General features: G+C 38.8%; 1 protein-coding gene across 1 annotated transcript; it reads left to right on the plus strand.

Moving 5' to 3' along the window:
* The first annotated feature begins 1,113 nt into the window (after window positions 1–1,113).
* Window positions 1,114–10,129, plus strand: LOC307043089 (myelin and lymphocyte protein-like). The gene is made up of 4 exons (XM_079687323.1): window positions 1,114–1,250; window positions 7,475–7,639; window positions 8,348–8,512; window positions 9,088–10,129. The coding sequence occupies exons 1-4, from the start codon at window positions 1,164–1,166 to the stop codon at window positions 9,160–9,162; spliced, it is 492 nt and encodes a 163-aa protein (XP_079543449.1). The 5' UTR covers window positions 1,114–1,163; the 3' UTR covers window positions 9,163–10,129.
* Window positions 10,130–14,335: the final 4,206 nt, after the last annotated feature.

Below are 14,335 nucleotides of genomic sequence, written 5' to 3' on the forward strand. Positions count from 1 at the left end.
TGGATTAATGTCAAGGCTTCATGAGCACGTCCAAATACACACACAGAGAGAGAGAATTAATGATTTATTGCTTCCCTTTCAATAACATCCTCACTGTATTAAATTACGCACGCATCATCTGCATTGTTCGAACATCCGTATAACAAACTATGAAACACTATGAATGAGCCAATGTTATAATGTTAGGGAATAAAACAATTGAAACACCAACCCTTACATTTGTTTCCATCTGAATTGCAAACCATAGTGCTGACAAACAGAGGTTGCCATAGCAATAGTAAAACAGGTTTTAGTAATGTAACTTAATCGCAGACGAATACTACATATTATCCTTGTCTGTTAGCCTCGTGACGACGCAACAATATTTGGATCAATATGCATTTTTTTTTTAACAATGCTCTATATCTGGTTCTAAACAGTTACATTTTACAAATAAAAGAAATCTAAATTCAGCACAAAACATCAAACACTGCACGTCACAACAAAGCATTTTCCGCACTTTTAAAGAGGATCGTCTTTATTCTGAGTGAGGAAACTGACATGATATTCAAATACAATTAAATAAAAACTAATTAGGACAACATGTTGTGATTACAGCATCTATGCCCGTATGTGTTAACCACCGTATGTGGAGATTACCTGCAACTGCTTTTATATGCCACGGTGATCCATTTGTTGCTTCACAAACACTTTTTGTGTGTGCATGTAAACGGGTGCCACCTACACACACACACACACACACACACACACACACACACACACACACACACACACACACACACACACACACACACACACACACACACACACACACACACACACACACACACACACACACACACACACACACACACACACACACACACACACACACACACACACACACACACACACACACACACACATACACACACACACGCACCACAGACATCTTCCCTTTTGCACAAACAGAGCCAAAGAAAAAGCACCTGTCAGACTGTAAGTTTAAGATCTGAGGAACGTGGAGTGGGGAGGAGACATAGAGGGAGGTGTGGCAGGGAACACGGGAGTGGGGGTGGTGGAGGTGGTGGGGGGGGATGATGGCCTTAAAAAGACAGAAATAAATAGGTTTCACATATCATTCTACAGGAACTCATACACACACTCACACAGTGTTTGGGACTATGGCTTCCACCACCGTGGGCGATGTTCTGCCTACAGGCGGCAGGGTCTTTACATCCATCCCCGACCTGTTCTTCATCCCTGAGTTTGTGAGTTTCCTATTTGATCATTGCGGAAGGATATATATTTTTATGGCAGGGGGGGGGGGGGGGGGTAGCCTCTTTTACCTTAGACTTTCTACCCATCTGTGTGGTAGACTTAGTTACAGGGGTGGATGAATTACTCAGTTCCTTTAATTGGGTAAAAGCTTTAATTGGTAACAGTTTAAAAATAATCAAGTAAAATGACTGCATTCAAAATGTTACTTAGGCAATAGTACACAAATATTATTAGCAAAAGACTCTTAAAACATAAAAAGCAAAGGTATATTCTCTTCAAAAGTGTTATATTTTTTATTTATATGATGTACTTTTTTGCCACGAATAAATTAATATAACAGTTTTAAATGTTGTAGTTAGGGCAATATAGGTACTTGGTTGTAAAATACTGGAACATATAGTGTAAGATAATGGTTTTTTTTATGTAAAAGGAAACTAAATATGAAAGAAATGTAATGAAGTAGAAGTAAAAAGTTATGGAAAATGGAAATACTAAAATAATGTATACCACAAATGTGTACTCAAGTAAATTATTCGAGAGAGTATACTCTGTTTTATTCCATCACCCATGTCTTTATTTATCTATTTGCACATTTTCTCTATACATTACAATACATGTCACTTGTTAGACACTTTTATCCAAAGCAACTTACATACTCAATACTGTGGGCAATCTCCACAGGAGCAATTTGGGGTGGATTGTCTTGCAGGGACACAACGACATGCTGACTGCAGTGGGGTTTGAACCTGTGCTCCCTTGAATCAAACACCAGCACTCTATCCACTACGCCACACGCCGCCATTACTATACCATTCTTAATTCGGCTCAGCACCATTTTATTATTACTTGCCGCCCTTTCTGCCCCCCGCCCTCTCAAGAATCTGTGATGTCTTGTTTTGGTCATCAGTGTTTAAAGAGTTGAGCAAACAGAGAAGAGTCACCAGCAAAACGAACTGTGAAGATTAGAGGATTTAAGAGGTTTGGTGTTGCTCAACAAGAAACAAGCTGAGAGAAGCCGATAAAACCGGTTTCTGAGAGCCATGTTATTGAATAAACAGTTTTATACTGATTATTGCATTTGCAACCAGTTGGGATGGTCCTTACATTCGTTTCCATCTGAATTGAAAACCATAGTGCTGACAAACAGAGGTTGCCATAGCAACAGTAAAACAGGTTTTAGAAAAAAAGGTTAAGTAACTCAATGTAACTTAATCGCAGACTATAATATATATGAATGATGAATGCTATATAATATCCTTGTCTGTTAGCCTCCTGACGATGCAACAATATCTGGATTTTTTTTAACAATGCTCTATATCTGGGTCTGAACAGTTACATTATAAAAATTCAGCACAAAACATCAAACACTGCACGTCACAACAAAGCATCGTCCTGACTTTTAAAGAGGATCGTCTTTATTCTGCAGGAACAATACGACAACAAAAAAATGTTGAAAATCCAAACCATTAAAGGTTATAAAGGTTACACTTCCAAAGCTGATGCTATAACCTCTTTTTAAACGTATCTTTCTTTAATTCCTTTCTGTCAAGATCTTTTAACATTTGACTAACATTTGACGTGTCCTAAATAAAAGTGGATTTTGCATAATAACTGACCTTTAAAGAGATACTCCACTGAACATCTACTTGACTCTAAAATGCTCACAACTTGGAAGCACAAAGGGCTCGAAAAAAGTATTTTAGACAGCTTGGATTCATCCTTGAAATGGATGAATTAAAGGGGACCTATCATGCAAAATGCACTTTTGTATGTCTTTTATACATGAATATGTGTCCCCGGTGTGTCAGGGAACTCGCCAAGTGTCAGAAAACACAACCCTCTCTATTTTCCTCCTTACCCAAATCTCTAAAAACGGGGCTGAAACGGATCTGATACAGACTGATACAGATTTGAAAATTCTCTGACGTCAGGAACGAGGAGCTCCGCCTATATGGGCAATTCTCCATCTATCAGGGGAATGTGGGGTTGGGCCACGGCCGGCCATTGCCGCTCGAAAGCGCTGGAGACGCTGTAGTACATATGCCAGGCCTGTAAGTGGCGCTGTAGTCTGCTAAAAAAGCAGCGAAGAAGACTTCCCGCGCATGGTTGCCATGGTTGCTCTTCTGTTTATTCTCCACTGTCGCTCTTTTTTTCCCTCCCCGAGGCAAGCGTTTGCGCCTCCTGCTTCTGTAATTCAATGCATTGCCTCCCCGTCGAGGCAAGCACTGTAATTCTCTCCGGTTAGTCCACCAGCAGATGACAAACACCCACCTCTCCGCCTCTTCCAAGGAACGAGGGGACCGTGCGGCAGAGTTTCGCTGGTCAACATGTCCGTTAAAGTTGAAATCTTCCGGACAAAATTAGAAAAGTGCCGGTCAAAGGTCTTCTTTGTTATTTATTGAGCTTTAAAATAAATGAATAATGACTCTATATAATCATATAAGAATAAAACACGGCGGAAGGAGATCTCTTTTTCTCCCCCTCTTCTGACAGCCCAGCAACTGATCTCAAAGCACCCTCCCCTCTCCTGCAGGGGGGCGTGGCCAGCTGCAGCTCATTTGCTACGTCCTCACAGAATCAGCCCCCTGCAAAAACAGCGCTGGAAAGAGCAAATAGAGCGAAATGAGGCATGGCTAAAATGCAGGATCTGTTTGGTATTTGCTCAGTAAAAGCTGGCGTGACTCTTGAGAACAATAATCTTCTGCTTTAAAGGTGGGGTAGGTCATTTTGGAGAAACCAGCTCGAGTGCGCTGGAATTTGAAAATACACAGCCGGAAAAAATCTGCCACTTCCTTACAGAGCCCCTCCTCCAACACACACAAACGCGCACATGACCAATGAGGGCACGAGATAAGTTTGTGTACAGATTGAAGGCTGACAGGCAGGTAGGCCATCCAATTACTTTAGCCGGGCCGGCTCAGATGATTGGTCGTGCTTTTTACAGTACCACGGCTTCCACAGATGACATTTTTTTATGGATTTTTTGTCAAAGCACTTAAGATATTCATTGCTATCGAGATGTTAAGAGCATTCCATGGAATATAACAAAAAGTGTATCTCGAGCCAGTTTCTCAAACTTACCTACCCCACCTTTAAAGTACCTGCATTTACTTAAACCCACCTCCCAGCAGCTCCACCTCGCCTTGTCTCAGCCCAGTCAAATACATGGAGAATCATTTAAAACCCTTTATTTAAATAAGGGCTTTTCAAGTATTCATACAATGGAGTAACCTTGTTTAACTATTGATAGAGTGATTAACAGACGTCTCATTCCCAATGTAAGTCAATGAAAAAAAAATGTATTGTTGGGCCCAGTGGCGTTACGTGACTGACAAGCGATAGTTCAACCGTTTAGACAAAAAAAGGTTGCTTCAATGCATGCTTTATTTCCTGGTTTAGGAACAGACTTTGAATTCCAATGGCAACCAATAGTAACGTTGAATATGTTTTTAAAAAAAGCCACAAACAAGCCACTCCACCAACAACGCACTAACCAATCACTGATCTATACAGTATGCTCCAAAGTAATTTCTACCCATAGAAGAAGCAAATGAAGCTATTAATTGCCAATGCAAGGGTTTTCAGAGCATATAAACAATAGTATGAACATAAGAAATGAATCATGCTGCAGGAGGGATTTAAGAGTTTTTTTTCTCATTTTAAAGTATTTTATACTTCAGAGGAAGTTTTTTAGTGGCGATTTAATAAGCTGGAGGCCAATTCACTTATTATAACTTATTTTCAATTATATTCAAGATTGCAAAGTTTCAAATATAAATTTCAAGCGTAACGTTAAACATCTAGAAATGTTCCCATCACGTCTCGTTTGAAAAAAATCTGTCGGTTAAGCAGCATTCAGTTTCAATACGGAAAGTGTTAGGAAAAATATCACTCGACTCGTCACCGGCTTGGTCTTCAATATCAAGATACATGTATTTATTATCCTTGCAAGAATGGAAGTAGTCATCACATAGAGAGCTGCGTGGGACAAATAGTTCCCAGAGTAGAGTCCTCGATATGCTTATATACAAGAGAGGGTGTTACAGCCAACAAGATGGAAGAATACTGGTTCAAAGCAGTATTCTGGCCTTAGTTCAGATTAGCTAAGGCCTGCGTAAGCAATAAACATGACAGTCATATGTCTATCTCCATAGAGGCTGAATCATCATGTTAATCGTTGTCACAGAGCCATCAAATTCCTAAAACAGTGTGTCCTGGCGCTCTTATGTAATAATACATCCTGTCATGTACACAGCTACGTAGGGCCTTTGTTATCATGTGCTACTCTGATATTAGAAGAAAACATTCAGTCCTTTCCCAACAGAAAGGAAAACATGTCTTTGTGACTTTGGGGTTAGAGGGAGCATCTGAGGTGTAGTTCAGAGTTTTTTGTCATAGATGAATGCATTATCGTAGATAAATATTTGCTCCACCTGCAGTTGACTCAGGGCTTGGCACACTCTTTGGATGTGGTCATCATTAGTCTTTTCTAAATGTAGTCTTATCGTGTTTACACTTCACACAGCTGAATGACAGCCTAGTTTCTCTGCATATGTGGGTTGAATAAAAAAAAAAACGTTTCTCTTCTACAACTTTTATTTCACCTTTTATGAGTTGAGTTTGAGTTCAATGGTTAAATAAGCTATGCTCCAGTGAAGGAGACTGAATGATTGTATTATAAATGTTACAACACCAAATGAATTGGTGCTAACTTAACAGTTAGACCGTTAAAGGTGTGTCAGTTGTTGAATTGCTCAATTCTAATGTTGTGCATTTCTATGCTTGCTAATAGAGACCTGTATTTCATTTTTATTTTAAACAATTGGTTTGGCATCCGTTGGGTCAACTAGTGGCGCACGACATGTCTTGTGAATTCTTCGGCCGAAGCTCCAAATAAACCATCAGTGTTTGCCATCAAAGTTCCTGCTCTCCTCGTGTCTCTCTAAGTTTCGTCTCCATTGCTTCATAAGTTTCCATCACAAGTCCCTGTTGTAATTGTGACACAAAATCATTCATTTTTATTGCAAAATAATAGATAAAGTACGATGGCCAACACGCCTCATGGCCCAAAACACTTCCATTATGAGTAACAATCCACAACTTACTGAAACATGCCCAGTTCTACTAAAAGCGCTGCATAAACGAAATGCTTCAAATAAAAAATGCGGAATGAATCTCAAAACACAACAGAAATGGCGACACTAAAAAGTGAGGCACACAGCTGGGACTGTAGTGCTTGTTGATGGTCGGGGACAATAACATTTGCCTCTTTTCATGGAACAAATGAGTTTCATGGCTGTGAAACACTCTTTTGAGCTTAATGTTTGTCAAAGGAGAAGAGACAGACTGCAGAAATAGTGTATCTATTTGTGTGTGTGTGTGTGTGTGTGTGTGTGTGTGTGTGTGTGTGTGTGTGTGTGTGTGTGTGTGTGTGTGTCGGGCAATCACATAGGGTCAAGTTGTAATTAAGCAATAAATAATACAATTTTAAAGTAGAAACAGTTCTTTTTGTGATAAACAGACAGATCATTTCCACCTAAATCGAGAACTTAAAAATGGGTTCAGATATTTGTTTCGCTCTCAGGCCCACACAACATTACTGTTTTGGTTCTTTATTACTGACAGACACGACTCCAAAAGTAAGATATCGTGCTACATAACGCATGGAAGTATAAAACTGTTTGCTTTACCAACTTCAAAGCTTACAATACGTCAATGTTGTGTTAAAATGATGTTTCTGCTGCCCCCAAGTGGCCAACAAATATTTAGTTTTTGATCCTTTTCTTTATTTGCATTTTTTTAATTTGCATTTTAATAAGATATTCACAAAGCATACATAACAAAAATAAACACATCTAGGTACATAGATTAACTACATAACAGATGACAAGTACAAAAATAAATACTAAAATAATAGTAATAATAATATTACAAATAAAAGAATGGATACACTGTTAATACTCAGGTATATATGAACTATAGGAATGATATTGTTCTATACTTGACCCATTTTCCCCAACTTGGTAAACTCACAATGGAATAACTTAGGAAATGAAATCTATGTAAGGAAGAAAATTGAGCATTAAAAACCAAATGCAAAAAATAATTTAAGGCAATTTTTAAGATGCAACATTGCAACAAGAAAATGTGTTGTGTTACTGTCAAGAACAAAGCTGTAAAATGCCCCCCCCCCCCTTCCTGTGTGACCCTGCAGGTTTTCGGAGGTCTGGTTTGGATGCTGGTGGCATCGACTGGGGTTGAACATGAAAACCCGATGGGCTGGGTGATGTTCGTGTCCGTCTTCTGCTTCGTGATGACGACACTCTGGTTCTTCATCTTCCTCTGTGGATGCAATCGGAGCAGCAGCTGGCCCGCCCTGGTTAGACACGCCCATCACCAGCTGATTGGCTAATTCAAATACATGGTGTTTTTATTGTGTTTGTGGTTGGATGCCTTAGATAAGATCTGTTTTTAGATATTTAAGTAAAATCCGAAGTTTCCGAAACTTCTATGTGTAATTTTAATGGCGGTTACAAACAAGCGTCAAAATGGGACTAATAAAACGTCATCAGGGCAAACACAAGTCCATCTTTGGTGGTGATCCAATAGACCAGGATGTAGTTACTTTATAGCTTTACGTTAGCCTTTTACTTCTGGCAATTGCATGTATTCCAGGTCTTCCAGGTCTGTCTAAAAAATACGTCATCCCACTGCTATATAGGCAGTACATAGATGGCCAAAAGTGCAGGTGTTTTAACTGCAAAAAACAATCAAACTACTGCCACAAAGTTGGAGCACAGCATTCAGACTACTGGAAATGTCCTCTTATGCTTTAAAACCCTTTAATTGCCAGACCAAGAAAGAAGCTATGGACATTTTTTTGCATCTAGAGGTGTTTTTGTGCACAACATGTCAAGCAAATGGTAGAGATGGCTAAATCAGATGGACTTAAACTTCTTTTTTTTTTCAACAAGATATCAAGCCACAAAATGTGCACAACCAAATGGCGGTGCTGGCTGTTAAAGGGTTAACTTCATACCTTCATTAACATGTCTCCCAACTTTTCCTTCTCGCTGTTTCTTTTCAGGATGTGGGTTATCATTTTGTTGCGACGGTGTTCTACCTCGGTGCGTCGGTGCCGCTGGCCTTCATCACGGTCCTGGAGGGCCAGGTTTTAGCGCTTGTGTCGGGGTTGAACTCAGATTTGCTCATTGAAGCTCGCAAGACCTACAAGCTGCACATTGCTGCAGTGGTATGTCAAACAATCAGAAACACACACCAGAATGCATGTACACACACACACACACACGCACGCACGCACGCACGCACACACACACACACACACACACACACACACACACACACACACACATACACACACACACACACACACACACACACACACCCTCACACATACAGACTTCTTACATATACTACACCATTCTGATAACTGCAACTTAATAAAGATACAACTCTGGGGATCATAAAATGTTATCAGCATTTTTAAGTGATACAGTTTGTGATAATATTAGTTTTGACAAAATAACTCCATACGTTAGTTATGTAAATGATTTATTCCAGTGTCCCTACAGTTTTAAGGTGGGATTTTCAGTATCATATATAATGTGTTCTGTATGTTTCAGATGTTCAGTGAAGCTACCTTGGTTGGTTATTGGCTAATGGTTACCCTAGGTGACCTTTAAAACAGTGTGTTGACATAATTCTACTTCAATGTAATGATTTGACTTTGTTTCTCTGTGTGTGTGTGTGTGTGTGTGTGTGTGTGTGTGTGTGTGTGTGTGTGTGTGTGTGTGTGTGTGTTTCCAGGTGATGTCCTATTTGGCCACTCTTTTCTACTTCATGCATACCATTTTCTCTGCCATTCGATGGAAGAGGTCCTAAAGAAACCAAATAACCAGCTGACCTGTCATTGGAGGAAAACCAAATTACGTTTTCGTTGTTGTTGTGTCTCTTAATTTCAAGGTCAACATGAGTTACTTTAAAAGAAAAACTAAATGCCAAATATCAAATGAAGGAGTGAAAGGTAAACAACCAGAATATTGCTAAATGTTATTTGTTTATTGGTCTCGTTATCAAGGTCTGCCCAAAAATTATTATTATTAAAAATATATAATTACCCCACAATTCTATAATCAGTATAGCAGCAGTTTCATCAGAGGGTAAAGAAGACTGAAAAGTTAAAATATGTTTGCAAAACAAAAAGATATTTATAATATATTAGAGAAAAACAGTAGTAGGCCTATAAGGTAAATGTGTGTCAATAACTAATTCAACCAAAGATGTAATAACATTTCCAGGAGCAGGATATACATTATGATATTTTTCAAGTTCAGAACCCATTTCTTTTCATCGCTCTGCAAAAGTTGAATAAAGTGTCGTTGGCTTTAGGTGGTTTTGCTGTACAGGTAAAATGACCAATGACCCCCCGAACGTATGGTGTAAGACAAAGTATTTGACTTTTCACAATCGTCAGGCAGTAAACATTCCTACAAACCAAACTGTCATTAAAACGTTTCATCCACATTTAATAGCAGATCTTAGCACATTTAAAATGCTTAGAACTCCTCAGAGGCTTGTACTGATAAAAACCTGAAACCTTGAATATTTAAACTTGATTTCCTGCTTGTTTTCTCCATGTTTACAATGAGCAAAAGCTTAATGTATAATGGATAAACTTTCCTCCTTAACCCCTTTTTTAAATTACATTTTGATACAAGTTATTTCTTTTCTTTCTGTTTGGACATACAGTATGTTCGGATGTTTCCACATGATTTATCATTTGAAATTATTTGACTTTACAGGTGTCTTTCTACGTGAAATCTTTGAAAATAAAATGATTGGACATTAATCCTGGCTTCCCTGATTTTCCTTTTAAATTGTTCATGATAAAGCAGCACATTGTCATTAAATACCATGGGCACCATTACCTTTCTGCACCATGAAACATTTCTTGCCAGCCATTTTTATTTGTATAACATTGAGGAAAAATAGCAAGTGATCACAATACGTTTGTTTCTCCATTTTATCACAAATACTGTAAATGTGCCGGTGAAAATAATCTCTGAGGGCTCTGAGGGCTTTTTTGAATGTTAGATGTATATATCAGCGACGTATGAGAGCATCCCCCGTCATACTCCAATGGAAAGGAAAAAAAACTAGAGAAAAACTAAATGATAACTAGAAAATGCATTTCCTGCAGAAAGTACGAATGCTGTAAACTGTGAACATTTTTATCTGAATTTAGCTGGAAATGCAGAAAGAGCTGAATATTTCATTAGTTGAATGGTAGCTGCTTTTAGCTACAAAAACCAAGTAAGTGTGTTGCTGAAATTAGCGGAGAAAAGTGAAATGATTTGAATCAAAATTGTTGCAGCTCAAATAAATTGCAAGGACTTTGTTGAAAACTTGAAAGTGAAATGTTAAACTGGAAGACTAGGAAAAATAGTGAAGAAGCTTAATATTTCAAAGAAAAGGTTTAAAAAAGGTATAAACAAGAACATGTTGTTGTGGCAAATTCTTATGTTACCTAATATGGTAAAACCAAATGCAGCAGTCCCATGATGACTCACTTACGAAGTAACCCAAGGTTTCCACTTTCCAGGCACTTACCCCGTTCACTAGAAATATGCTTATGCAACATCAGTTGGCTCTCGATCTTTTGTTCGCCTCAAAGGGTGGCCTGTGTCATGTGATCGGTGACTCTTGCTGTACTTATATTCCCGACTCCGCCAAAAACATCACTGACGCCGTGCAGCACCTTAACAGCCTGTTGGCCGAGAAGATGAAGGCTGATGACATACCATCCACCGAGGATGGCTGGGACTGGTGGTCCTGGCTTACATCGGGTGGGTGGGAAGCATGGCTTGCTAGGATAGTTACGCCACTGTTGATCATTTTCAGCCTAATACTCGGCTGTACATGTGTTGTTATTCCCCTATTGAAGAAATGTTTCTCCAACATGATATCCTCAGCTTTCGTTCAGTACTCTGCTCTCCCACTAGAAGACCCTATGTTACACCACACATACACCAACCTTTTGCCTCGCACAAGTGCCCATGTGTCCGAGTTCGATTCAGATTCTGACAGTATAATCTATGATTTCAGTATCCCCTCTTCTTATGCTTACATATCCTTGGAGTCTGTCCTCCACAAAAACAGCCACTTTCCATGATATGTTGGTGACATGTTTACTTAAACTAGTGATGGGGTGTATTCATTGATGAGTTATATCAGTCTATCCTCTCATTTGTTTCGTTTTCATGATTGATCAAAGTATGATCAAAAGGGGGGAATGTACTGGCAAATTATTATGTTACCTAATATGGTAAAACCAAATGCAGCAGTCCCATGATGACGTGGCTCCTATAACAAAATGACCAGAAAGTGAGCATCAGGGAACCCCAATGAACTGATATATGTTTTTTTTTTTGGTTTTGTGTGTAAAATGTGAAGATGGGAGCAGTTTGTCTAAAGCAGGGGTCTCCAACCTTTTTTAGGATGAGAGCTACTTTAAAAAAAATAAAACAAGTCGTGAGCTACTTTTACTCCTCTTTTTTTTGTTCTTTGCAGTGTATATATTTAGCCAATTTTTACATTATTATATGCTTACCTTAAACCTTGGTGTGCGGCTTCCACAGATGACATTTTTTAATGTATTTATTGTCAAAGCATTTCATATATTTATTGCTATCGGGATGTTAATAGCATTCCATGGAATATATCAAAAAGTGTTTCTGGAATAAATGACATACCCCACCTTTAAGACTTCTTGAATCCATAGTTACAATAATGCATTAATAACATACCTGCTCTACTTCCTCTCCCACTGTGTTTCCTGACTTCTGCCAGCCCATCTCACCTGCAACACAGCGCAAGTAATGTTATGTAGCATTTCTTTAGAAGTGTTTGATATCCAATAAGGCATGCCATGCACAACATTTAAAAGTCCTTTGCATTAAAGATGTTATGTACCTCGCATTTTGCTGTATGGGCTTTAGCATGCATCACGCTAAGAAATGGCCTCATTTCTGTCAACGGCAGAAGCACTGGTAATCCCTCGGCTATTTTGTTAAGGTATGGCCAGTACCTAAGAAGCAGGAGCAGCATTTTGTGATTGAGTGTTACAAAGATAAACTTTTAATTGACATGACAACAATATCAATATCATCTAAAATGACTGCTGAGGCATAGGCCATTTTAAACATTGTTATGGATGTGAGGATTACCTGCATGTTACATCCATACAGAAGAAGTCAACATTTGCCTTCTTGGACATCTCTTTTTCAGTCCTCGTAAGAGAAACCCATGTCTGATTAATCAGAAGAAAATCTAGTTGTTAATCATAAACTGACACGGCAAGGCCTGGCTTAAGCACTCATCTCTGTCATCTAGTTGGCTTTACCAAAAAATAACACTTGGCTGCTACAAATGATGGATACATCCCTTAACATATTGTATTTTATACATAGAAGTGCATATATGATATATTAGCTATTTGACATGGCATTTGGGTGTTGTCTGAAAATGACCAGGTGATACAAATCTTTGCGTTGCACAAAGTGGTAAAACTCTGCCGTACAATACTACTTGTACAAAAAGAAGGGCTTTCAGAACAACATACCGTTGATGGCGACCACAGACGTCATCAGAGCATTCACACATTGACCTTGGAGTAGGAACAGGCAGTTGACATAATGCAATATAGAAAGAAGTTAGGAAGGGTGTATTTATAGTTTTTCCTTAATCCCTTAGATGAATTTCCCAAAACGCTAACCTCATTCTCCAGATTATCGAGATATTCAATAACATTTTGCATAATTTCCACATATCTTGCAGCCCTAGTCAAAACCAATCATACTTTTTCCATCAGCTATGTACCCTTCCCATTCACACTTATTTTTGGGAACTACACTGTCAGGACTTTCTCCAATTAAACAAAGACAAAACTGAGGTAATGGTTTTTGGAGCCAAGGCAGAATGTATAAAAGTTAGCGCTGAGCTTCAGTCTGCAATGTTCAAAACAACAGATGAAGCCAGAAATCTAGGTGTAGTCATGGACTCTGACCTGAGCTTCAACAGTCACATTAAAACAGTTACTAAATCAGCCTACTATCACCTAAAGAACATATCTAGGATTAAAAGAGTAATGTCACATCAGGATTTGTCTTGTCCATGCTTTTATCTTCAGTAGACTGGACTATTGTAATGGTGTCTTCACAGGTCTCACTAAAAGATCCATTAGAAAGCTGCAGCTGATTCAGAACGCTGCTGCTCGAGTTCTCACTAACACTAAGAAAGTGGATCACATCACTCATGTTCTGAAGTCTTTACACTGGCTTCCTGTGTGTCAAAGAATATATTTCAAAATACTGCTGCTGGTTTATAAAGCTTTGAATGGTTTAGGCCCAAAATACATTTCTGACCTCCTGCTAAATTATGAGCCATCCAGATCTCTCAGGTCTTCAGGGACTGGTCAGCTTTCTGTCCCGAGAGTCAGAACTAAACATGGAGAAGTTCAGTTGTTTTGCTCATAATACCTGGAACAAACTCCCAGAAACCTGCAGGTCCGCTGCAACTCTGACGACTTTTAAATCCAGACTAAAGACTTTTCTTTTTGTCGCTGCTTTTAATTGAACTATTCACATCTTAAACTGCACTGTAACTTTTATCCATGTATTTTTTAAATCTTATTATCTTTTCTTTTAAATGACTGATTTGAAATGCCATTTTCTTAATGTCTTTCATTTTTTGTAAAGCACTTTGAATTGCATTGTGTTGAAAGGTGCTATATAAATAAACTTGCCTTGCCTATGATGGGACATTGTAATGTAATGTTAATCTTTACATACTTTGTTCACAAAACTGAGGCTGGCCATTTTCATCCACCACCACAGCAGTTGTAGGGGGAATGGGCTTCAGAAATCCATTGAACACAGCCTCTCTGTCATGGAAGATGTTCCTCTTGTGGGCCTCCATGTCACAGGTAGCACAGAGGAACTCCATGTCCAGTGGAACACAGTCCAGGCACTTAATACCCACTTCTTCTGCACAGCAT

The sequence above is a fragment of the Notothenia rossii genome (genome assembly GCF_949606895.1).
Source record: "Notothenia rossii genome assembly, chromosome: 6".
NCBI classification, from domain to species: Eukaryota; Metazoa; Chordata; class Actinopteri; order Perciformes; family Nototheniidae; genus Notothenia; species Notothenia rossii.